Raw genomic sequence first — 26477 nt, 5'->3', positions numbered from 1 at the left:
TTGAGAATTACACCGTTTTGAAAATTCTGAGGGACGGACACATAAGCGAAGGGCTTTTAGACCACGCTGGCTGCCACATGCCTCATTTTTATCCAGAGAGAAAAATAAAAATGTTTTAAAAGAACGGTTGGACACCCTGCCAACCCTTTCTTCCCTGGAGACTTGGGTTCCAGATTCCAGGAAGCTTATAGACACCCATTTCCAGCATTTTGCTAAAAGACACAATATTGGCTGATTTGGGCAGCTTCCAACTATAAGTCTCCAAAAAGAGTGATGCCTGACCTCAGCATAAAGCAAGCAGACTCAGTCACTGTGAAGTCCAGAAAGAAATGGGCTTCAAGAGTTGCCTCTGATGCTAATTTCTGAAATTAAAAAATCAGACACCTGCATTTGGCAAGAGGATTAGGAAGTGTGTCTGATCTTACCTCAGGCTCTCCCTGATTTAAACATCAGCGTTCTCCACGGGAGTTTGTGTGTTTCTCAGTTTAACATTTCTTACACCGAGAGAAAATCTGTCTTTGATTCTCAACAAGTGGGGATGATAAAGCTTCGGATGGCCTGGACTTGATCAAAGAAAATCAAAGTCACATGGCATTTCCGAGGCGCTCTTAATCAGGCTGCCACACAGAACATACGGATAAACCTTTAGCATCCTTAATTTGCATCAGTTTGTGCTTCACTGTTTAGCATGTTCTTATTTCAATACCCTTATCCCGTTCCCTCAAATATGTTTTGAGCTCTTGCTAAGTACCAGGCACTGTGCTATCTTCATTGGATCCTCCCAACAGCCTGTTTTATAGGTATCAGTAATAAGAACTAGCATTCTTTCTTGGATCATTTATATGGTGCCAGGCACAATGCTAAATATTTTATGGACACCATCTCTTGCAAACATTACCATTTTTACCCCCATTTTAAAGACGAGGGAACTAATTGAATGTGATCAATTACAGGTCCACCATCCTTTTTCTGAATCCCTAGGGCCAGATATTGGAATTCAGAATTTTTTGAATGTGGATTATTTATCATATATTATGTAATGCCCCCAGTGCAGCAGCAGCACGTAACAAAACACATCAATATTTATGCAAAGAAACGTTTAAACAGTCTCCCTAAGTGGGTTGGGGATGATAAACAGCCTCACGTCAGTCAGAACCTGGATGCCAACTGAAGTACAAACAGGCTTTCGGTTTTCAGAGCTTGTTGGAGTTGGATGAGTGTCTGAGAGACGCCTCCGGGTTCAGGGTTACCCAGTTTCGTGTGTGTCTCAAGTCCCCGCCTCATTCCGAAGCTCATGTGGTTTATCGCCATCCACACCTCTCTGGGAGTGCAGACAGCAGCAGAGGTGGCCACAGCCTGCATCCAGATCTGTTTGCTCCCAAACCCAGGACTTTCGTAGCACTCAGTGTAGCCATCAAGTGGCTTTTTCCAGCAGAGGGGCTGATCTGCATGCAGCCTTCTGCACTTCATCGCTTTGCGAGGGCCCTGGCTGTAGGGGCCAGCTCACGAGGTACTCACAGGGAAGGAGCTCCAGACCGAGGTTTCCCTGTGGCCCAGCGGGCCCATCTTCTCACGGTCTCCAGAAGGCCACACCGATCACAGTTGTATCTGAAAGCTGGAGGTTGAGTCATGGCTTTTCTGTTTCCAATTGGACTCCCTTTCTAAGCAAGAAAGAATCGAGTGTCATGGCTGATAATCCCATTACTTTCTCTTCTTTAACTGAATTTAATAATAAAGGTGATGTAGCCCATGGGATCCAAGCCTGGAATCATCTCACAACCCTCTCTGAAAAGAACTGGAAAATAACCTGTCCCCTGAAAGGACACATCTCAATGCCATTCTCATTTTATTTCATTCACTTACCAGATATTTATTGATGGCCTTCTCTGCTCTCTGCGGGGCACTGGGGATTCAGGATTGAATAAGAAAACAGCCCTCCTGCCCTCAGGAAGCTCGAACAAATGGGTAGAGCAGACAGAGCCAAATGCGGATGTTACCATGTGAGCCCCGCCCAAGGCAATGTGTACAGTAACATGAATACAGGAGGTGCTGGGGGAGCAACATGATGGAAGAGCTGGATAAGAGAAAGGGGGCTTTGCTGGTGGTTAGGGTCAGGGTGGGAAGTGGCTTCACAAAGGCCGTGACGTTGCCTCCCAGGTGTCCACTCTTAGGTTTTCTTCTACCTCCTGTTCCTCTCCTTCTCACCCCATCCTCTATCCTACCCCTAAATGTCCACATCTTCAGTCTTCAGCCCAGAGCCCTCTTCCTTCCTTTTGTTCTCTCCCCATTCTCTCCTTCATAATCGAATCTATTCCCTTCATGTTAAATACCATCCTTGGTCCCTGGACAATTCCTCCAATTGCATGGCTCGCCCACATCTCTCCGATGAACTTTGACTCAATGTCCACCTGCCTACCCATCTCAATTTAGGTGTTCACCCACTCCTGGAAATTCACACATCCAAAAGGGAATTCATGATGATTCTCCTCCAACCCACCTGCTTAAGCAGAAAACTTGCTCCTTCCCTCTCTCAGCCCTGATGATGAAATTAACCAGCCAAACCCTGTTGATTCTCTCTCCAAAGTATACTTTGAATGAAGCCACCCTTTGAGCCAGGTCATCTCCCCTCTTTTTTGGCCTTTAGAATAGTCTGCCCTTGTCTTTTTAATCCATTCTCCACACCCCAGCACCCAGATGGGTCTCTTTGAATGAAGTTGGATCAGGTGATTCTCCAGTTTCAGATGCTTTTGTGGGTCCCCGTCCCACTTTCCATGCCTTTCTGGGCTCTGACATCCCCTGCGTCCCACCATCACCCCTCCCTTGTTCCACCCACTCAGGTGAGAGAGCTTCACTACTTTTTTTCTTGTCCAGGTTTTTGCTTTTTTTCTCCCTTCAAACACAAGAAGCTTTTTCTCCTGTCAGCCTGTTATAGATGCTGTTTCCAAAATAGTCCCATCCCTTCTCATGGCACTTTTCACCCTTTTCCATCCTATCTTCATCCCTTCGGAAGCTTTAAAGTCACCTCCCTAGTGAGGCCCTCCCCGGCCACCCAAATTAAAGTACTTCCCAACCTGTCACCCCCACCCAGTGTCCCTCCCCTCTTCAACCACAATTTCATGCAGCAACCAGGAAATACTTATGTACCTACTGTGCGTCAATGGTGTGGGTGTGGTGGGGAAAAGCTGGTGGGGGGTGCTGGGAAGTGGCTGAGCCTACAGCGTGGTTTTCTCCGAGGATGGGGCGTACAGTCGGTATATCCAGAGCAGCAGAGCTCTGGATGGATGGTTCCCTGAAGTCATGTGCTGAGAATTGGGGCAATCTGAATTCAGAGGCAGCTGGAGCCCCTGGGAACCATTAGCTAGACCCTCACTCTCCCACACCCATGGCAGCCCTTGGCAGGAAAGTCAGGATACTTTCCCTCTGAGCCTCAAAGTGGCCTTAGCATCCTCCCCAACACAGGCAGCCCTGTCAATTCAATTGAATCGGCTAATTTGCCATTGCAGGCTTATGCAATTTAAGGTAGAACACACTTCTTAGCCCTTGTTAAATATTCATCGGCTTTCCCTTTTAGGAAGGATATGGGTAGAAGCATTTCTTAAAAACCATATCTCACTCTGGATTTATTTAATCTATTTTTTCCCCTCTTCTTTTTTTTCCCTCCCCTAGGAAAAAATAATGAATGTCAAAGGAAAAGTGATTCTGTCAATGCTGGCTGTCTCAACTGTAATTGTTGTGTTTTGGGAATATATCAACAGGTAATTACCAAACATGATGAAACAATGTTAATCAAAATCTCCTCTAATCTCCTAGTATCAGCCAAGTCACCAGGTTGAATTAAAATTAGAATTAACTGACACCATTAAGAAGGGAGTGTACCCTTCCTGCATCCCCTGAGCCCGACTGCCTTTAAAATCACTACATCCGTCAAGCACCTCCCAGCTTATTATCTTCCTTCCTGCCATGTTCCGAATGTCTTGATTTTTATACTTTTGTGGTTCTGGGTTGGCTAGAGCTGAAAACAGTAAGGTCATATTAAGACCAAAATGTCATATTAAATTATTTAAATGACCAGATATGGAAATTACCTTAAGAAACTTCAGGCAGGAATTTCATGAGAAATCCACCCTAATTTTTCAATCCTAAAATATCTGCAGAGTTCAAAGGAACAACTCAAGTTGTTGACTTTTGCTGCAAAATACACTCTGAGTCGCTGGTGATTCATTTGTGCCTGGCTAAAATTTTGGGTGTTTTGCCTTTTTTTTTAATTCTGGAGAGCAAAATGAGTTAAACATTTCTGAGTTTTCAAATTCATCAGTGGATTCACCCCAAATATTTGAGCTGCTTCTGTGTTTTTGGAAACTTCAGTGCCTTGGGGATTCCAGCTGGAGAGGCTTCTGACACCAGCAGCTACACAAATGCACGATGCCTGTGACTGTAAGAGGCATTGGTACAGCTCAGCCTTTCTTCAAAAAGGCCACCGTACAACTCTGGGCTGGGACAGCTGTCTCGTCACCACTGATATTTTTATGATGAAGTGTTTTAGTAGCCCCCCGAGTTCAAGATGGTGGCCTAGATTAATATCAGGATGTCCCTTTCAATTCTTAAATTCTAAAGGTTTGATGAGTCAGCAGGACCAAGAATTGCACCTTCAGGTACCTCAGTAGGAAAATCCTCCAGAATACGAGCTGTTATTCCCCAGGGTGCTGAATAGATCTAACCACTTCCGGAATGTTATTCTGTTTCATTCTGAACAACTCAAGATGAGCAAGACAAGCTAGAGAGTGACCAAGGTAAAGTGGTCACAAACCAGGTCTTTCAAACAGAAGAAACAGGAGGTAATTGGTCCGAAGAAAAGATGACTTAGAGTTGGATGCAGGGGCCCTGGGGTTCCCTTGGGTACCTGGGGGCTGAGGAAATATCCTCGTTGGAGTCTGGAGCTAAGGTGCCGGGGTCGGGCCCTGGGCCACCACTTACCTCCCCTGTGACTTTGGGCAAGTTACTCAGCCACTCTTCCTCAGTTTCCTGATATATTTTTTTTAATCGTTTAAAAAAATTTTAAAAGGAGGTACTGGGGATTGAACCCAGGACCTCTTGTGAATGCTAAGCATGCGCTCTACCACTGAGCTATTTCCCTCCTCCATCTTTAAAAGTGGGGATAATAGTACTACCTGCTTCATAGATGTTTAACATGTTGAATTAAATAAGTTATTGTACATAAAGCACTTAGGGCAATGCGCTCAGTAAATGCTAGCCATCGTCACCACCATCATCACCATCACCACCCCCACCACCGTCATCCCCACCCTCCTCATCATCTGCCCAGAAGGCGGACTAGGACAGGGGATTTTGGCAAATAGGAGGAGGAGCTCTAGCAGTTGGAAGAACCCAACAGAAGAACAAGCATCCTTTGGGGTTCCTGCCCTCAGTTGAGATGCTTGTGTAGGTAACCTTTAAGTTCTGAACGCTTGATTAGATCACCTTGGTGTTTTGACCTGCAGCCAGAGTCATACTTCCATATTTTGGGTACTTCACAAAATTAAAATATGGGAGCCAAAGGCCCAAATGTGTGTATTGGCACTGGCCTCGCCTAAAGAGGGTTATTTTGCAGTGCTGGGCACACTCTCTCTATGCGGTAATTGGAGTAGGTTCTGGCTGTTCTTCAGGGCCCTAGTCTGGCAGCCAGACTGCAGCCACATCATTCTTCAATGTGAGGAATCTGCTTGAATGTCTGCGAGAGGTTTAAAAGGCAGCAGATTCTTTGCCACCATGTGAACTGGCCACGGGATGGTCTGAGGTGAGCTGAGGGCATTAACCTTAGACAGGTGGGCTGCACTGTAGCTAAAAAAGGATCATAAGATAACTAAATCAAACACATCAACTGATTAGTTAATACCACTCCTGTCAGGAGAGCATCCTGCAAGAAAGTCATCCAGGGCAGCATTTGATTTGAAGCTGGATGAAAAAAAACTTAGAATTTTAGAGATGGAAGAAACTTTAAAAGTAATGATGGTGATGGTGATGGTGATGGTGATGATGATGATACCAGCTACTAGTTACTGAGTGTGTGCACGTGTCAGGAAACGCACTCTTCTGTCCCTCCAGTTCTTACAGTAGTGCTGCAAGATAAGAACTAGTCCATGTTTCTAGATGAGGAACACTGAGTCTCCACAATGTTAAATGTTAATGTTTAAGGTCACAGTTTCAGGAAAATTTAGGTCCAGGGCTGTCTGACTGCAGCTCATTCTCTTACTTGCACTACTCTTCCTTTGAGGATTTCCACTTTTCAAGTGACAAAATAGAGACCTAATAGTTGAACTGACTTAACAGTGAATTTATGTCCAGGTTTGGTTTTTTTTCCTCTTAATGGAGGAACTGGGAATTGAACCCAGGACCTCATGCAGTCCAAGCACGCACTCTACCACTGAGCTATATAACCCCCATTTGCTACATCCAAGTTCTAACTAGAACTCAGGTCTTCTGGTTTGTCGCCCAGGGCTCCCTCTTGAGCTTGTTGTTCAAGCCGAGAGCTGTGAGCAATAGTCGGAGCCAAGAATTCCTGCCCTCAAGGGGTTATGCTCTAGATGGAGCAAGCAGATGTATGCAAAAATAACCAAGGATGCAAACTGGAGGAAGGATATTGGAGGGAGAAAAACGGAACCAAGAGAGTTCAAGGAGGAAATGATTACGTTTGGTTTAGAGGGGGATCTATGTTTTTGCATTCATTTACAAATATTTATTGAGCACCTACTATGTGCCAGGCACTGTGCTAGGATCGTACTAAGGAAGGCACAGAAGAGGTGGTATTTGAGCTGTGCGTGAAGGGTGAGAATATGTTAAATGCCATACACGACAGGGTGGATATTGCTGTGACCTGAGATGTTGAAGGGGTCTGGAATTTGATGGCGATGAGGGGCAAGAACGATGAATAATTAAAAAGATGGGATGTGGTGGCGAATCTGAATCTACAAACTGATGCCCTGAGTGCCAGCTGGGGGTCTGAGTGCTGTGTTGCAGCTGACCCTCCCCCTTCTCTCTCCCTTTTCTCTTGCCCCTCTTGTAGGATCTGGAGTCGGATTCCCCAGGTTCACGTACTGTTTCTTCTCATCCTAGCAGTATGACCTTGGGCAAAATCACTTAATGCCTCTGTGCCTCTGAGGAAGAACAGAACCTCCTTCACTGACTGTTGTGAGAATTTAAGGAGCTAATACATGTCAGTTGCTTAGAACAGTCCCTGGCCAAGTATTAGCTATTATGAATATTGTCAGATCAATAAACAGATTTAGAAACAAGGGACTTCAGCGCTTAGTCCATGAGTATTGAGCTCAGAGGGGAAACCATAGGTGGTTAGAGGGCATGCATTTCATTCCTGCCAGGAGATGTGGACTCCCAGCAGGGGCAGAGGCAGAGGCAGAGGGAGGAGTTAAACAGCTTTGACAGGGTCTGAAACAAATGTTAGTCATTTATCTTTTTCAGAGATGAGGGCAGCTGGGGCCAGACAGGCGCTGAGCCAGGGCAGGTGCCTGTGCCCACGTCCAGGACTCTTTCTACCCGGCTCTAGCCCTTTTATTTACAGGGAGGGGAGTGAGCAATTAAGGCTTAGCTGTTGGGCACAGAACAATGGAGTAAGCCAGTATAGCAAGTCCTGTCCCTTTACCCCACCCCCAAATGTCTCTCATGTCAGTGCACTCCTCTTCTTCCGTGTCCTCAGCTGCCTTGGTCTATGCCCAGACCACTGCCATCACCCTCTGACTGGCCACCGGCATCTACTCTTACATCCGCTCCAGATAGGACCCTATCCCTCTCCTGCTTAAAACTCTTCAAGGGCAAAATCCCCAGCAGGTCCCAGCAGGGGCCCTCTGGCTACTTCTGTGTTTGTTTCCTTGCACATTTAAATGCTTCCTTCCTTTCGCAGGGCCTTTGTTTATTTTTCTCTCTGTAAGGAACACTATTCCCACTTCCTCTTCACCTGGATTCCTATTTATCCTTCAGAACTCAGCTAAAACATTACCGCTTCCTCTGGGAAGCCTTCCAGGTCTTCATGTTAAGTGCTCCTAGTTACTTATGTTTTTTTGTTAGATAGTTAGTTAGTTAGTTAGTTTGTTTGTTTGTTTTTTTAATAGCTTTTCTTGGAGTTTGAAGTCCCATGGCTGTGTGATTATCTGAATAGGGTCCACCCTGCCCATTAGATCGTCTACGCTATCAGGACACATAGGGACTGTGTCTGTCTCTGTAACACATGCTCAGCAAATATTTGTTGAATGAATGGAGATGATCTGCTAGTGGAGTCATATATTCACTGGTCCACATTTGTAGGTGCCTTAAGATGGTCTCATTGTCTTCATTAGCTTAACAAATGCCCTTTGAGGCTGTTTTTTAGAAGGCTCTGAGCTGGTGGGGTGCTGGCTCTGCAGTCGGTTTTCTGGGGGAAGGTAAATCCTGGGTGAAGGATGGCTGGGCCATGGTGTTCCTGAGCAGGTGGCAGGAGAGGACCCAGGTGGAGCCTCTCTCCGTCAGCGAAGCCACCCTAGACAATGCAGAGCTGCCATCTTTTTTTTTTTGAACTAAGATTTAAGATTCTCCAGAGACCTCTTTCCCACCCCTTGTTCTGAGTAATCCTGAAGTGACTGCAGTCCCTTGATATCATTAGTTCCATCTCAAAGGAAGGTAGAAACCTAGAAGTGGCCAAAACCCAAGCTCTCAACTCAGCGTAGGGCTTCAATGATAATAATTGCAAAATAGCTTTTCTCCGAATTAAAAGTAACATGATATGTTTTTATTTCTCATTTGCTTTTAGCCCAGAAGGCTCTTTATTCTGGATATACCACTCAAAGTAAGTGCTTTGAATTCTAGATATCAATAGGAGGCCTCCCTTGTCCATTCTGCTACCCACTACCGTCCATTCTAAATATGGCAGGTGGTGATGGCACTCTGGTCACAGGTGGAGGGCAGGGATGGAGCCCCAGGGGTCTGCACTGTACTCCTCCAGCCCCCTAGATTTGCCTTTACAGACTCATGGGCATGAATCGTGTTTTGCTCTTGCTTCTCATCAAGCATCTGCCTCTTTAAGTGGTGTCACTGGAGAACATTCCTGCCTTGCTCATAAAAAGAATCAGAGTAGACATTGTCCATTAGGCTGCCCAATACATGTTACATAAAGACGTCTGCAAAGGATCAAGAAAAATGTTTGGGTCTCCTGATGAACTAGTGTATATATTATTATTGTTGTTGTCAGTGAGGAGTCTGTAAGCCTTCAGTTTTCTCTCTGGTTTCAACCTGGCTTGGTTGTCAGGACGCTCAGAGCAGAGTGTTGTACTTAAAGGCTTGTACTTTCCTCAGCCTTCACTTCTGATACCATTTACCCCCTGCTGTTTTGTGCTTACATACCACAGGATCTCGGCAATTTGCCCAAACCCACTCAGCTAACATCTTAGCTATAAAATACAAATAAAGTTAGAACTTTGATTCTTACAGAGTGGCTGAGATGATCAAGGTCATGCGAAAACACCTACCTGAATGGCTAAAATGTTTCTCTGTTTCCTTTTACTATTGTATTGTTCCACCGTTTATTGTACGCACAACTTGCTTATCATAAACCATCTCAAGCACTTCCTGAAAGTAGAGAAAACTGAGACTCAGAGAGGGAAAATGTCCCATTGCAGTCATACAACTAGTAAGAGGCAGATTCAGGACTCAGATTTAGGTATTAATGCCCCAACCCTGCCATTCTTTTTCTCTCCTTCTCTCCCTGCTAGGGCGCGTGGACAAGCTGAGTGTGGGAAGCCACCAAAGGGAGGGGAGATCCAGGGGGTGTCAGGTCTATCTTCTTATTTGGCTAGAACAGCTGTACTTTCATTTTACAAATTAGCAATTAAAACAATTTTTTCTTAATAATCTGCCATAAAAAGAGTTTCAAATCCTCCCCTCCCCACCCCCCTGCCCCAGTTTGACTGCCTCATTTTCTAAAAATGTTTGTCATCTTTCTCATTTCTTAGAAACCCAGAAGTTGGTGACAGCAGCAGTCAGAAAGGCTGGTGGTTTCCGATCTGGTTTAGCCATGGGTAAGGCAGTGGGATGACCATCTGTGTCTCCACCTAGCACTACAGAGTCCAAATCAAATGGTTTCGTGGCCGTAACCTTCTCAGTCACTTGTCTTTCTGGCTTATTGGAATCACACAGGGAATCCATGTTGTGGTTGGGAGCTGGACATGAAGTTTGGTTTTCATGTTTTTGTTTTTTCCCCATTTAACTCAGCTGGGGAGGCGGGGTGTGGCGGGGTGGTGAGTGAGGCCCAGGCTGAAGCTGAAATGCTCCCGTGAGGACTGTTTTATCAAGTTTCCCTCCCCCTGAAATAACCAGAGGGTTGTTGGGTCATAAAGTTGCTAACTGTGCTGACCTGGAAGGATAACAAGAAAGGTGAGTCCCGCACCTTTTCATCCACAGTACATCTTTATGAGTGAACATTTAGTACCACAACCCTTCCTCTACTCACTTGATGCACATGTTCTCTGCCTTAGAACCCATTTTGACAAGATCCTCACCCACCATCCCAACACCACAGGTCACCCTCCCTGCCTTCCTCAACTTGTTTTCCCTTTGTTCATTACCCACAGTTACCATGAAGAAGACATAGACAAAGAGAAGGAACAAAGACAGGAAGACGAGGAAGAAAAGCTTCAGCTTTCGGACTGGTTTGATCCACAGTAAGAAAAGAAGCGTCGCCTGAGTCCAGGAAACCCACAGCTTAGCAGGAGGTGGTGGGGGCTGTGTGGGCAACGGTGCCGTGGAGGACATTCCTGATGGGGGAGGCGGAGGAGCCTTAGCACCTATGGGACCTTTAACACAGATCAGATGAGAAACTGCATCTGGACGTTTTGACTCAAATGCTTGAGTAACAACTGCAGTGATTCTGATGGCAATTAGCCAGCAGCAGCAGATCACAAAATCCTGGGGTTGGGAGGGGTCTTACGGGCCACAGGTTGTTGTGGAAAGCCACAGGCTCTGAAGTCAGAGCAAGAAAATTCTGAGATTCAGTTAACTCATCTGTAAAGTGGCAGTGATGATACAAAATCTCACAGGGCCATGCGTGTGTTCACTAAGCAAGCGTACAACAAATGTTTATCAAACACCTCTCATATGCTAGCTGGTGTCACTGTTATGGAAATGACAGGCCAGCCAAGAAACAAGCACCACTCGGAGGGTTGGAGTACTCAGATTTATTACACCGGCGGGCTCAGAGGGGCTTCAGCTCTGAAGCTCTGAGCACCTCCAAGACGTGCACATGAGGTTTTATAGGGTTAATTACAAGTATGGGCTATTAGCCAATAAGGCTCAAACAACAAAAAGCAAGGAATCAGTACACTGAAGCTTATCAATTCGGAACAGATCACGTTACTGACACTTGTTGAGCTTGGATTTACGAGTTAGCTTGTTAGCCCAGTAAACTGACAATAACTTTAGATTTACAAATTAGCCCGGCAGAACTTATATCAGTAAACCGACACTTATCATACTTAAGATTTGTGACTTAGCTTGTTAGCCCAGCTGGGCTTTTCCTTCACATCACTATCCATTAATGTGTTCAGAAACTAGCTAATGGGTCAAAAACAGATTTTTTTTAAAAAAAATTGAACTCAAATGGAAAATCAGAGGGCATTACATGAAGTAAGGATAAGTATTGTTTAGCGGAATTTTTGTTTCAGCATGTATGGACGTGTATGTGTTTTGTTGTGATGCAAAATGTATTCCTCACTATGAGTCAACATCAAAAATTCTGTCCTAGACATCGTGTTAGGCACAGGAGACAGGAGAAATCAGTCAGTATGGTCATATGCAAGAAGTTCACGGTCCTGTAGGGACGCTAGACATGAAACTAACATTTACCAAGATTAGTAAGGACGTGTGATCAACTTGATTTAGAAGGGTGTGGTTTGGAGAGTAAGCAGATGGGAGCTGCCCAGGATGACCATGAGGTCTGAGAGATGATGGGTGGCGGTGCCACTGGCCAGGAAAGGGACTAGAGGAGGAGATGCAGGTCTAGGAGAGCGGGAGGCAATGAGCTCAATTAGGGATGTATGTGGACTTAGATACTTGTGGGGCATCTGGACAGAGACTCACAGGGTACCTGTCTGAGTCTGTTCAGGCTGCTATAACAAAACACCACAGATGGGATAGCTTATAAACAACAGAAATGTATTCCTCACAGTTCTGGAAGTTGCAAAGTCCAAGATCAAGGTACCAGCAGATATGGTGTCTGAGGAGGACCCACCTCTTAGTTTCTGTATGCCAGCTTCTCTCTGTGTTCTCATGTGGTGGAAGGGGCAAGGAGCTCTCTGGGGTCTCTTTGGGCAAGGAGCTCTCTGGGGTCTCTTTTCTAAAGGCACTAATCTCATTCATGAGAGCTCCACCCTCATGACCTAATCACCTTCCAAAGGTCCCACCCCCTAACATCATCACTTTGGGGACTGGGTTTCAACACATGAATTTTGGGGAACACAGTAGTCAGTCTATAACTGTGCCCATACCTGTGGCAGAAGATACGTGGTGTAGACACAGGAAGAGAAGCCATCAGGGTGCGGGTGGCAGTGGGATCTCTAGGCCAGGATGAGGCCACCAGGCAGAGAAACAAAACCGAATCCTGTCTGACATCAGCATTTAAAGGGTCTGTGGAGGAATAAAAGTCTGAAAAGGAGCAGGCGCAGCCGTAGAGGGAGGAGGAGGATCAGGGGAGAATAGCATCTATTCTAGCACGAGGGGTCTTGGGATCTCGGAAGACTGAATATGTTTTAGCAAGTTCTCCTATTGTTTTGGGATTTGGGATTCACGACTGTGTGAAAGGATGGGAATTTTGGCCCCTTGTATGTCATTCGAGGAACTGGACAACAGGGTAGCCATCTATGAGATGCTAAACCATTCCTGGAAATGTAAGAATATGGAAGCACTGCAGCTTTGATAGATGTGTGTGTGCATGTTGGAGTGAGACCCCCCTGCCCGCCCCAGCCAAGGACCAGCTAGATGAGCTAGAGGTGGTTGCCAAACTTCCTTCAAAGGAGGGGGGCCCGCTTTTACTGTGTACTTGTGGTTTGCTGAGTGGGACTTGGGGGGCAAGGCCAGCGCTGAATTACTGAGGTCAGAGAAGAAAACAGATCACAGCCATCAGCTGTCACTCTTTCCGCTCTCCTCCATGTACGATTCTCCTCCAAACAAATGGCAAGCAGATATTTAAAGAATATTGATTTGAAGTGGCACCAAATCCAAGCCTTCTCAAGGCACCAAAGTATGTTTCTTGCATTAATGAATGAAAGATGAGCAACTAAATTTACAAATATATTTATATAAATGTATCCATTTCTATAAGCTATCAGAAACAATTAAGTATATTGTGTATACATTTTTGTATCAAGATCTCTTAGTCTCTGTACGTCTGATCACCTGATCACCGCATCCTCTTAATTTTCCTCCTACTTCTCCTGTCTCCCTTCTCAGTCTCCTTGATAGGGGCCCCTGCCTCTCCTCAGCCATCAAATAGTAGTTTCTGGAGGTTGAGTCCATTATCCTCATCTCTTTTCTTCATACATCATCTTCCAATGCACTGTCATCCATTTCCATGGTGTTAGATACCATTTGTGGGAGAATGACTCCCGCCTTTGTAGCTTCAGCCCAGAGGTTTTTCTGAGCCCCTGCTTGTGTCTCACTGCCTGCCTAACAGCTCTGCATGTCTCATGTGACCCAGATGGAGTTCTTGATTCCACCTCACCCTTGTTTTTCTAATTTCCCATCACAAGCAAGCCTGAGTCCAGGAGACCGCTCTGATTCATCCTTCATCCTTTCCTTCACCCCTACAGTCTAATTCATTTACATATTCTGTTAATTCTTCCTCCCAGATTCTTCCCACATCATCTCTTCTCTCCATCTCACAGCCACACTTGTTCATGTCGCCATCAGCTTTTTGGTGGATCACTGTCCACGCACTGCTACCTGGGAGGAGTCCAGTAAATAATGCACTGTATGCATTCCACATCTTTTCTGACCTGCTGTGTGATTCACAGAATTTTAACATTTCCTCTACGCAACTCTTGGGGACCACAATGTACTCATAAATTAAGTACATAAAATTTAAAAGCTACCAATTACCTAGGTAGGTGTGTATTTGGGTTATGGAGGCAATTTTATTTTGTGGGAAGCCTTTGGCCTGGACTAGTGGGACCCCACAAGCTGAACACAGTGGGTGCCCTGCTTGGTAAGAAGGCATATGGGCTGTTTTCAGTCTTTCCTGGTACTTCTTCCTCCTTTTAGAACCCCAGCTTGGTGACCTTGGCAGTTGACACTGGCAAATGCTAGCTCATCTGCCGGCTGTCTCTTCTTTTTTGTTGTTGTTGAGGGGTTGGGGGTGGAATGGGGGTGGATTTTGAGCAGAGGTGCATCCAGGAAGCTGATCCTCCCACCCCTTCTTCCTCCCCTACTGCCTGCGTTCTCAGCCTGTCATCTGGCTTCTTAGTCAGGGTCACTGACATGTTGGAATGGCCAGTGGAATTTAATAATTAACAGCTGGGAAATAGAACATTTTAATTTTTAATTAAACATTAATTTTTAATATTGCTAGGTTTTTTTTTTTTCCTGCTGGAAGGAATCTTCCCAGCCAAGTAACCAAACTGGACAATGGTTTCCTGACTCAGTCTTTCTAGAAGGTGTAGACTGAGTGGTCATGCCACTGAGGAGTGCGTGGCAGGCGATTCTCAAAGGCTGGGATGGGTCTCATTCCTCTGATCTCCATGCTCAGCACTGGGCCTGGTACAGAGCAGGCACTTAGCAAGTGTGCATCGAGGGGTGCCCTGGTCTAGCCCTTCCTAACGATTAACTGGCTAAAGACATGGTGCCCTTCTGCTCTCCTACCCCCACTTTTTTATTTGTAAAATGGGAGTGATGATAGCACCCATTTTAGAAGGTTGTGAGGCTTCAATGAGAGAATGAAAGTCAAGTACTTGCCCCTGTGTCCAGAAGTATTAAGAATACCTTCCCTTCCTCCTCTTTCTCTTCCTTTTCTTAAAAATAATAATACCTGCTTGCCAAATGTTCAGCTCACACACAGCTGTATAGCTTAGCTGACGGGCTGGGTCAGAACGTCTAAGAGATCTTTGACAGGCTATATACACTAAGGACTGCAGTGAATGAGGTGACGATACAGGGAGGGTTTAGTTCTAAAATGTTGGTTATAGAATTCTAAGCCGTGTGTGTGTGTGGGTGTGGGTGTGGGGGTGTGTGTGTGTGTGGTTTTTGGTCTGAAATCCTGTCGTTCAAGGAAGCTGGGGGTTTTATATGACTAAAAACATCACATAAGCTTCCTGAAAAAAAAAAAACTCATCATTTCTCACTCTGCACTGATAAAAATGCCAAAGTAGCTAAGTTGAGTGGAAAGGATGACAAACGTGGATTTTTAATCCCAGTTCATGAGCATGGCAAGTACAAATCCAGTTCAAGAAGCAATAGAAGGTAATGGTTCAGAGTACTGACTACAGACTCAGACTATCTGGCCCAGCTTGGCCCCTTACCAGCTGTGTGATCTCAGACAAGTTGTTTAACCTTTCTGTGCTGCAGTCACCTCAGTGATAAAATGGGAATCAAAACAGTGACCACCTCTGAAGGGCGAAGCCCTTGGCCCTGTGCCTGGCCCCACAGGAAGTAGCCAGTGTGTGTTAGTTACCATCATCAGTGGCCGGATGTTCGGCCTTGGACAAATTAACAAGCCTTTCTGAGCCTTGCTGTCTTATCTGTACAATGGACATAATATGTGGCAGGGCTGTTGCAAGGATGAAATGAGAAAGTGCCTGGCACAGGTTGGTACAGAGTCCAAAACAGCTTCTTTTATGATGGAAAGAAAATAAGAGCAACTGTCCCCCGTGCAGCTGGCATACCTGGGGTGCAGGGGCAGAGCTGTGTGTGGGGTTTGAGACTCTAGACAAGATGGGGGGGCACCACGAGAGCAGCCAGGCGGTGTCCCTCCCAGTTCTGGAGGCAAGTCACTGTGCAGGGAAGAAGGAGGCAGGCCTGCCGGGGGCATAGGGCAGGGGTGGGAGGCTGAGTCAGCTCAAGAACAGGAGTGCAGAGTTGGGTGCAGGAGGGACAGGAGGCATGAGGGAGAGTTTCCTGAGGGCTGGGGCGACGTGGGGTGACCTAGCCTTGCTGGAAAAACCCAGCTTTGCCAGTGTGGGAGGGGCAGTTTTGTGGAAATCCATGTGTGAGGGTAGGGGAAGGTTTTAATGGGCCGCTCTACTTGCTAATATCTCCTCAACAGTGCCACGTGGTGAGAACACAGCCAGCAGGGACCCGATGGGGCCACCAAGACTTTGCCCCAATCTCCGGTCTTCTCCCCACAGTGGCTGGAGTGCAAGCACAGGGCTGGCAGGGGCCGGGCCCTCGTGCTGGAGGCTGAATCTAAATGACTGGGTTGCAGTCTCTGCTTCCCAGTGGGGGAAATGCAGCCACTTCCAGAGCAAATCGGGGTCAGAGCCTGGTCCCCGCCACCCCCTCCCGCTTCAGGCTGGGCCCCCACTGTTCCTCAGCCTTTACGCATTTGCTCTGCCTAGTCTGCCAGTTTGCTGTTGTTCTGACGTTGCTTCCTGTGTTTGTGTTGGCTTTGCCACATCCCTTTCAAGTCTTCTGAGTACAGAGAACATCTCCCCTCCTTTGTGCTCCGAGTAAAGAGGCAGCATGGTCTGATGAGTCCCTTCTTTTCTGGGTGACTCTGTCTCTGTGTTTGTAAAATGAATGATAACACCAGAACTCCTTTAAGTCTGGGGCCCTTTTTGTCCTATAACCAGGTTCCTGCCCAGAAATCCCTTTCTGGCAAAAGACAAACTGAAACAGCTTTTCCCTTTTTGAGGTCTAATGTCACTCTCTCATCCCCCTGCGTCAAGCATTAGGGCTTTCTCAGGGTCAGATGTCATCCGCAGGGATAAATAACACCCAGAGATGCCATTGGCAGCTTAGGAAGGGGCTGGGGAGGGAGGGTAAAGGATTTAGAGGGATGAGGATGAGGACAAGGAAAGCAGGAAAGGGAGACAGAGGGTGTGAGCTGTACAGGTCAGATCCCCACAGGGCCCTGCAAGGCAGTCCTCTGGTCCTTCACCCCGAAGATGCTGCAGAAGTCACATCTCCAGCTGAATGCTTGGGATTAAACTACAGTCAGGACTCAAGGACAGTCACCACAAGTCATGGCTGACCCATTTTTCCCCAGACTGTCTCTGCCCCAGCTTCTCAAAGTGACTCATGAACTCTCTGTTTTGTCACCAGGAAACGCCCAGAGGTTGTGACCATGACCGGATGGAAGGCGCCAGTGGTGTGGGAAGGCACTTACAACAGAGCCATCTTAGAAAATTATTATGCCAAACAGAAAATTACCGTGGGTTTGACAGTATTTGCTGTCGGAAGGTAGGTGTCACTAATAAAATTGACCTTGACTTTTTCTGGTTCCGCTGTTAGAGAGTTAGTGAGGGGCCCGCTGGGCTTATGGAAGCTGTTTGTGACTTGTTTGAATTCCTGGGCAGGAGAATGGTGTAATGGGACCATTGCAGCCTCGTTTCTGATGAGGCCCCAAAAAGCTGAGAACAAAACAGGAGTCTCAAAGTGAGGGGCTTGGGTTGCAGGTAAGAATGTCTGCTACACCCACTCTGGAGTCTACAGCACACCCACATCCATCTCCTCCCTGGCCTCCATGGCTCTCTGGAAATTCCAGGAATGCCAGCTGTTAGCCCAAACGTACACCATTGTTTCTCCTTTGCTCTCAAGACCCAGGACCAAGGACCAAGGACAGAAGTGACTTAAGCGCAGTGGTTTTCCACGTCAGCACAGATGACCACTCCTCCATGGGTTCCTCTGCCCTATTCCACCTGGAGGTTTTGGCCCCAGGACATTTGGCTGGTAAGAACAGCCTCTTCCAGAGGTCAGAGAGGTTCCTGTGTCAGCTTCCATTTCCTTGATTAGAACATTTCTCCCCGAACTGCAATCATTCTTACTTAAAAGAAGTAGCTGTAATATTAGTTTTAAAATAAAACTCATTTTGCTCTTTAGGAGTTTTTTCTTTCAAAACAAATTCAAAAAAAAAAAAAAACAAAAACAAAAAACAGACAATGTTTTTTCCCTATTCGCCCCGCCTCCCCATCAATGGGTTTTCCATCTGTATCTTTTCCGAAAGCCACATGGGAAGTTGACCCCTTGCTTGTACAAAGAGATTTGAAGTCCCAGGTGGATTTGAGCTTGAACTCTGCCCACTGCAGGGCCTAGAGGAGAGTTCTGTGAAGATCCGAGAGTTCTCCCGAGACCTCCAACTCAGAGCCCAGAAGCCATCACCGTCACCATACTACCCAAGCCTTATTGTCACTGAATGTGCTCGTCCCAGGGACCTACGTGGCATCTCTGGTAGAGAAGACTGACTCTGGAGTTTTGACATTTTTACTAGAAGCAGCTGTACTGTTAGGAGTTGGGAACAGGATGCTCAGCTCACCTAATCCTTTGGTACAGGAGGGGACAGACCAGCACACTGCAGATCGATTTAATCGTGGTGTTTCCGAAAAGAGCAGAACGTATCATACCGCTCCACTATGGCTTCAGCTATCTCGTTGCAGCTTAGCAGAACTAAACTGTAGACGGTGTACCCTGGTGAAAACCCCGTGCTCTCTGCTCTAAGGCAGGAGAGGACTGTTTGTACTCAGCAGCAATAAATCCTCCCAAGAGTGGATTTGGACTTTTAGGAGGTGTGATATTTGGTTTGTTTTCAAATAACAATGCACAGAGCCAACAGCAGTGTTTTAATCTCTAAACAATGTTAAACCTCACAAAGGCTCCCTCCCTCTCTGGACTGTATCCCAAGCTTTAGGACACAATGGATTTTTTTTAAAGTTCCAGAGAATGAAAGAATTTCCTGGCTACCAGCCCCAGAGCCATGTCGAAGTCCCTCTGTATATTGCTCAGATATGTTCTCTCTATTTAAAAAATCAGTACTGTAAACACTTGGGTTTCCAGAGACCAACATTAAAAGCACAGTTTACTTTTGCGGTACTGAAAGGGGATCCAAGCAGCAACCAAAAAGCAAAAAGTGCCAGTTATTATTACTCACAAAATGTGGTAATTTGGCTGTTAGTGTGATCAGCAAATTAAATTCGGTCCATGTCCGCTGAGCATGAGTCTGGGGTGGCAAGAGTTGTGTTAAGCTAGCTGACCACTCTTTCCCCTACTCCATCAGCTCTGTGACTTCACAAGCTAGCATGTGGCTTGGCTTACAGAAGACATGAACATGATGTTTTTTGAATGAAAAGGTATCTAGCTCAAATACCACTACATATCTTAGAATGACCCAAATCCAAAATGCCAACAGCAACTGCTGGTGAAAATGTGGAGCAACAGGAACTCTTATTCACTGCTGGTGGGGATGCAAAATGCAGAAACCACTTTGGAAGACAAGTTTGGCAGATTCCTACAAAACTAAACATACTCTTACCATACAGTCCAGCAATTGCATGCCTTGGTATTTATCCTAAAAAGCTGAAAATTTATGTCCACACAAAAACTGGCATACGAATGTTTATAGCAACTTTATTCATAACTGCCAAAACTTGGAAGTAACCAAGATGTCCTTTAGTAGGTGAATGGATCAATAAACTGTGGCACATCCAGACAGTAGAATATTATCAGAACTTAAAAAAAAAAGATCTATCAAGCCATGAAAAGACACAGAGGAACCTTCAATGCATATTACTAAGAAAAAGAAACCAATCTGAAAAGACTACATACTGTATGATCCCAACTATGTGACATTCTGGAGAAAGAAAAACTATGAGGAGAGTAGAAAAATCAGTGGTTGCCCGGGGCTGGAGCTGGGGAATGGATGAACAGGCAGAACACAGGACTTTCAAGGCAGTGAAAGTACTCTGCATAGTACCACACATACATAAGGATAGATACATGTCATTATACATTTGTCCAAACCCACAGAGTGTACACCACCAAGAGTGAACCTTAATGTAAACTGAGCTTGGCGTGATAGTGATGTGTCAGTGTAGATTCACTGATTGCAACACATGTGCCACCCTGGTGCTGCTTGAGGTTGTCAGTGGGGGAAGCTGTGAGAGGGAGCAGCAGGGTATGTGGCAACTCTCGGCGCTTTTAGCTCAATTTTGCTGTGAGCCTAAAATGTTCTAAAAAATAAAATCTATTTTTAAAGAAGGAAATGAGATAGTTAAAATCAGATTAAATCAGAGGTTGTTTGCTCTGGTATATGGCTGGGTCTCATAATGATGGTGTCTGGATAACAGATTGGTGTTTGGGGTGAGCAGTGGGAAACTCAGAGAGTGAGTATGTAATGTGGAAGGATGTCCATGTCCCATAACCCAGTCTCTGGGTCTCAGAAAAGGATAAAAGAGTCGCGATGGTTAGGCTTCATGCTTCCCCAAAGGACCCAAGGGTCAAGTCACCCTTGCATCTGGTGGGACAACAGGTTTTCATTGGGGTATAGATTGGAGTTTTTGAGAGAATCCTAAGAACTAGCACCCCCTAATGTTAGTTAAAAGGCACAAACTTCCAGTCATAAGATGAATAAGTTCTAGGGATCTAATGTGCAGCATGATGATTATAGTTAATCATATTGTATCACATACTTGAAGGTTGTTCAGAGAAGAAATCTTAAATTTTCTCACTACAGAAAAAGAAATGGTAATTATGTGACGTGATGAAGGTATTAACTAATGCTGTGGTGGTAATCATTTTGTAATATATGTGTACCAAATGAACTCTTTGCACATCTTAAATTTACACAATGATATATGTCAATTTTATCTCAATAAAGCCGGAAAAAAATAGAACTAGCACCCACTTTGCCTGCCTGAAGTCTGAACCAATTGATAAATAAGACAAAGGCAGACAGTAGTGAATATCACCTTCAAAATAGTTCATTACAGTTAAAGCTGTTCTTGGAGAATGTGGCTTATCTCTGCAGGCCCTGGGCCTTCTAATACTGAACCACAGAATTAGAAAGACTTAGGCATCCAGGCACCAACAGCACTAGAAATTACAGGCCTCTGGATGTGGGAGTAGGGCCTGTACCACTAAGCTTACTGCAAGGCCCAGAGCAGTTGAGAACACGTGTTCTCCCTGCCTGGCCAGCTTCTAAGAGTGGGAGAGGAGGGGGCCGGGCTGTGCGTGCCCGGTCACCCCTCCAGAATCAGCATTCAGGTAAGTCACTCCGCCTCCCCAAAGCTGAGTGAATGAATGGTGGAGACTGGCAGGAATGTTACAGCAGCAGATGTCCCTCTGTGTGAAAACACTCATCTGGGGAAAAGTGATTCCTTTCCTAAAGAGCAAATTACAGACAAGACGGTCAGAACAACACATCATCTCCTGTAGAAATCCCAGAGGTTATATTTACCCCATTCTTTGTTTCAGATACATTGAGCATTACTTGGAAGAGTTCTTAACATCTGCCAACAGGCACTTCATGGTTGGCCACAAAGTCATATTTTACATCTTGGTGGATGATGTCTCCAGGATGCCCTTGATAGAGCTGGGTCCTCTGCGTTCCTTCAAAGTGTTTGAGATCAAGCCTGAGAAGAGGTGGCAGGACATCAGCATGATGCGCATGAAGACCATCGGGGAGCACATCGTGGCCCACATCCAGCACGAGGTGGACTTCCTCTTCTGCATGGACGTGGACCAGGTCTTCCAAGACAGCTTTGGGGTGGAGACCCTGGGCCAGTCGGTGGCTCAGCTACAGGCCTGGTGGTACAAGGCAGATCCTGATGAGTTCACCTACGAGAGGCGGAAGGAGTCTGCAGCATACATTCCGTTCGGCCAGGGGGATTTTTATTACCATGCGGCCATTTTTGGTGGAACACCCACTCAGGTCCTAAATATCACCCGCGAGTGCTTTAAGGGAATCCTCCAGGACAAGAAAAATGACATAGAAGCTCAGTGGCATGATGAAAGCCATCTAAACAAATATTTCCTTCTCAACAAACCCACTAAAATCTTATCCCCAGAATATTGCTGGGATTATCATATAGGCCTGCCTTCAGATATTAAGCTTGTCAAGGTATCTTGGCAGGCAAAAGAGTATAATCTGGTTAGAAATAATGTCTGACTTTAAATTGTGCCAGTAGTTTTCTGAATTTGAGAGAGTATTATTCTGGCTACTTTGTCAGAAAAGTAACACTTAATTTTAACTTAAAAAAAAAGTACTAACAAAATACCAACACAGCAAGTACATATTATTCCTCCTTGCAACTTTGAGCCTTATAATATGGGAGAATGAACATATTGTAATCAGATGTAAATTCCCAGTGATTTCTTATCTATTCTGGGTTGGGGAATATGTGATCAGCTGAACCAAAAAAAAAGAAAAGAAAAGAAAAATTGTCATAGGCAAAGAAAAAGCCAGAAACACTCTACAAGTGCCAGATGATATACTGGAGAAAAGCGTGCAAAGGGAAGTGTTTGGCAACAAGATACAATCCTGAGGGGCTGTCCTCTTGATTCCAGTGTCCTCCTGTCTTTGCTGAGTCTAAAGCAACACAGAGCTGCTTTGCAGCAGGAGAACTCAAGGACACAGTCTACCTTGGCAATCCTCAAATGGTTTCAATAGTAGAGTGCTTCAGGCGGTTTGTAGTCCATGGCCTTTTCTCATCAGGACGTTGTTTGGCTTCTGTGCAGAGACTGGTCAAGAGTCCCAGCGGATAATCATGGGGTGAATGTTGGGGGTCACAGGGGATCTGAATGAGCCAGTGGGTGCTCAGCATGAAGTGAAAACAAAGTCTCAAAGTAAGCTGGCCATGAAATAGCGAAGAGAGAGTGGAAAGAGAGAGTTTGATCACTGTGGGGCAGTGCTACTCTGAGGGGCAGCAGGGCATGGGGTTGGCATGTAAACACAGCGTGGATCCAGGCGCTGAATGGGAGGCAGCGTGGGTGGTCTCCAGCCTCCTCAACCCTAAGACAACCAGAGAGCAGCGTTGTCTTAGAAGATGCTTCTTGTCTGGGCCAAGTCGCATTCAGTTTGCCAGACTCTGGAACTTTTGTCTTCAAATCCTTGGCCAGAGGAAGTGGATGGTGCCAGAGTAGACAAAGGCCCACCATGGACTGAAGAGGCTTGCAAAGGGTCACATTTCCCAGACCTGGGCTTCATGACGGTTAGTCATCAGCAAGTCCTGCCACCACTTGCTCTAACCCTCAGGGTCCCTCAGCCCATCAGGCCGCAACCTGGAGGGCTGACATCAAGGACTGGAGTGGAGGAAAAGCCCACTCATCAGGGAACCTCTCATTTCCCCCTGCCCTCTCTGCACTACTGAAGTGTAGCAACCAGACACGTTTAATAAATAAAATGGTTAACTGATTTTATATCAAGAGTAGAGGGGATGGCAATGAAGACCCAGTCCTCATGACTAAACAGCTTCACATTCAGCTCCTTTCTCTAACAGAAGCTAGGAAATCCTACACATTATTTAAAGTTAAGCAATTCAATGTAAAGGAAGTTAGGAGGCAATATTTACACGTGCAGCTCTGTTTATGTTTTGCTTGTGTTGCAGTTTAGGTCATTTGTTTCCATTTTCAAGGGATTTACTTGAAGAGGCTTGCACTGGCTTGATGTTCAGCACAACGGGCTGCTTTGATAAAATGAAACCTACATTTTCTCTACCATTTCACTGTGCCTCCTACTCTTCCGTTCCTGCCAAAAATTCTCACAACCCAGCAAAACAAAACAAAACCAACAAAAATCCTGGAGAAGTGGCCTTGTAAAAGAAAAAGGAGATCACAGATTAGTTCGGACTCCTCTCTACACTCAAGTTTTCTGGGATCCGTTCTGGAGTAGGGGAAGTTCATGGTTTCAGTCCCAAACCAAAGAAATGATCTGTCCTCAGAGGTCAAAGGACTGATGTTTCCTTTTGAGGGAATCTTGATTTTTTTTTAAACAAATTCATTTAAATTTAAATTCCAAGTGGACAAAGGCAAGATCTCATTAATAGTTCAATATTTTAAACAAATAAAATAAAATTCCTGATTTACAATGGAATAAATTATTTTCTCAGTATATTCTGGTCTGGTCATAGATTGTACATTTTCTTCCGAAGATGTTCAGAACCGTTGATTGCAGAATTTTAAATACTTAGACTCTGAAAAGTCCTCATGTCCTTTTAAAACTGTGTCCACTATTCTAAAGATAGAAAGAACATGGTTGAGATTTGCTAACTTATGTAACAACAAATGCTCATATAGAACTTTCCAAAGTGATGCACTGAAGAAATTAACTGCCAGTGGAAGAACCACTAGAGTAAGCCTTGCCCCCAAAGGTCAGGGCGGGGCGCGAGGTTAGAGGGGGAAATCAATACCAAACCATTATCTGGTTACTAGTCCTGACTCCTGGGGAGTACATCTGGCCAAAGGAGGCCTGGGAGGGACTTTCTGGATGGATTTCCAGCAAGGCTGGTGGCTGTATTTGTAATAAAGATTGAAGGGGAGCAAGATGATGTAGTGTGGTGCATGGGGTACCCAACAAGGCATGGTTCCCTCATAGTAGAGAATTATTCCCATTTTGTAGATGAGCAGAGTAAGGTTCCGAAAGGTTAAGCCACCCAGCTGGGAGGCAGCTGAGCTGAGAAGCCAATAAGAGAAGTGTTGACACCACACATATGGAGGGCCATGTTTCCTATCGAGGAAAATGTCGCTTTATAGAAGAATCTAGTAAAGAGGAATTTTTGCCATAAGAATTAATATTTTAAAAGAAAAACAAGATATGTTCCTAGACCTGTACCGCTTCCCACTTTTTTATGCACAAAAACTGCCCAAGTGCATTAAATTAGTTAAAATGGATCGTGTAAAAATAAGTAAATAAATAAAAGACTCTGTGATCATTCTCAACTTGATATCGTGCCTGTGGAGCTGCTGTAAGCCCCGTGGGCACACGGACGCTGTTATTTCAAGGCAGTACCTCGGAGGGCATGGCTGGGCGGGGGTGGCGTGGAAGGCACAGCCACACCTCCTCCTTCCACTTCACCTCTAATCTGGGGGTCCCATGCAGCTGAAAGGCAAGAAGTTTCTTAAAGGCCAGAAGGGCCTGACTGCTCTTGTCCTTCTTGGAATAACTCATTTTTTTTTGTATCTCTCCCAGCCAAAGCCACCATGTGGTTTACTGATAAGGGAACTATGGCAATACTTATAGTTACAAGTATTTATTAAATCACTGTTCATTAAATGTACCTTACGTGAATGAATAACACAGGCATGGTAGCATACAAACACGTATGAAACGTCATAGGAAGCATGAACGCATAACATACAATATATACATTTTTAAGGAGAGAAAGCAGTGTTAAGTGGGGATCCAGTGGTCAAAGCCTCAGCTCTGTAAGGGTGCAGAGGTAGGATTCAACCCAGGACAGTCTGACTTTAAATCCGTTGCTCTTCCCACAGCTCCAGTCTGCTTCCCTTACTTGCCCTTTCACATATGTGCACGTGCACGCATGCACACACACACACACACACACACACACACTTTAACCATCTTGTCTGAAATCTGAGGACAGCAAGGAATCACCACCAAGAGCTCTCAATTAGGCATTAAAGAGCAAGAACTTACTAGACCAGAAACTCTTCAGAGGCAGAAGGTAGGTCTAAACTCATCCTAGAGCCACGCTGGAGGAGCAGCCAAGTGAAACCTGAGTGATACAAGGTCCAGGGAAGTTCAAGGGCCAAGGGAGTGCAGAGGAGGGAAGGCTGTCCGAGGAGGTGGAAATAGCCTCAGAGGGGCTGCCTCGGAATGGAGCTTTGAGAGAAGAGAAGGGGATGGCTGTGAGGAGTGGAGACGGAATGAGGTTTCAGAGGGAGGAGGAGCAGAGGCAAAGCACAGAGGACTGTGATAAGACTCTCACGGAGGCCCACACAAATGGTGCCAATGCCCTGGATGAAATCTCATAGCAGAGCCCGTGAGGAGAGCAGCAAAGACCATGAGAGGGCTTTGGCTGGTTAAGGGCTGGACCTTTCCCTGGCATCAGTGGCTCTCTTTCTCCCTTCCCAGCAATGCCAGGTCTCCTTTATGGAGTTTATGTGATTTCTATGAAAGCTGGTGCCATGGTTAGAGCAAGTGACCTAGACTAGACCAGTCAGCTCTTTCCCTCCCCCTGGTGGAAATGACTGATTCTGGGGTAGGCAGGTGACCTAAACTAGTCCAACCAAAATGAATCTCAGGTCTTTTACTGCAAATGAGGAAGCATATAACATTAGATACTGCTAACACCTCTGGGGACCACAAGGGAGGTCAGCCTTAGGATGAAACTGACAATAGGACATGAGGAACAGGGACACTGAAGGAACTGCAGCCCTTGATGACAACCCTGAGCCACTGGCTCCAGCCTTACCTAAAGACTGCATTGCCGGTGGGCTTTTCGAATGTATGAGCCAACGAAGTCCCATTATCGTTAAAGCCACTTAAAATGGGGGTTTCTCTT

At 45.6% G+C, this 26477-nt stretch overlaps 1 protein-coding gene, 1 long non-coding RNA gene and 1 other non-coding gene across 4 annotated transcripts in view; 1 reads left to right on the top strand and 2 right to left on the bottom strand.

The window, feature by feature from the left end:
* GGTA1 (glycoprotein alpha-galactosyltransferase 1 (inactive)) overlaps window positions 1-24064 on the top strand; it is a 61202-nt gene extending 37138 nt beyond the window's left edge. Inside the window, exons 3-9 of one of the 2 annotated variants that reach the window (XM_072960043.1) lie at window positions 1867-2023; window positions 3667-3755; window positions 8795-8830; window positions 9993-10058; window positions 10611-10700; window positions 17287-17424; window positions 21430-24064. In XM_072960043.1, the coding sequence (XP_072816144.1) occupies window positions 1985-2023; window positions 3667-3755; window positions 8795-8830; window positions 9993-10058; window positions 10611-10700; window positions 17287-17424; window positions 21430-22123 (1152 nt within the window). In that variant the 5' untranslated portion in view covers window positions 1867-1984 and the 3' untranslated portion in view covers window positions 22124-24064. The remainder of the gene's footprint in view (window positions 1-1866; window positions 2024-3666; window positions 3756-8794; window positions 8831-9992; window positions 10059-10610; window positions 10701-17286; window positions 17425-21429) is intronic. The other variant, XM_072960044.1, reaches the window with a different exon arrangement.
* Window positions 991-26477, bottom strand: part of LOC140696154 (uncharacterized) — a 99267-nt gene continuing 73780 nt past the window's right edge. The window contains exons 4-5 of the long non-coding RNA XR_012072249.1: window positions 9510-9609; window positions 991-1661 (exon numbers count right to left, since the gene is read on the bottom strand). This is a non-coding gene — a long non-coding RNA (uncharacterized lncRNA). The remainder of the gene's footprint in view (window positions 1662-9509; window positions 9610-26477) is intronic.
* On the bottom strand, window positions 6365-6439 carry TRNAS-GGA (transfer RNA serine (anticodon GGA)). Its single transcript has one exon. It is a non-coding gene; the product is annotated as a tRNA-Ser (tRNA).

Source organism: Vicugna pacos, chromosome 4 (assembly GCF_048564905.1).
Source record: "Vicugna pacos chromosome 4, VicPac4, whole genome shotgun sequence".
Taxonomy (NCBI): domain Eukaryota; kingdom Metazoa; phylum Chordata; class Mammalia; order Artiodactyla; family Camelidae; genus Vicugna; species Vicugna pacos.
This window is presented reverse-complemented; position numbering and strand designations above follow the sequence as displayed.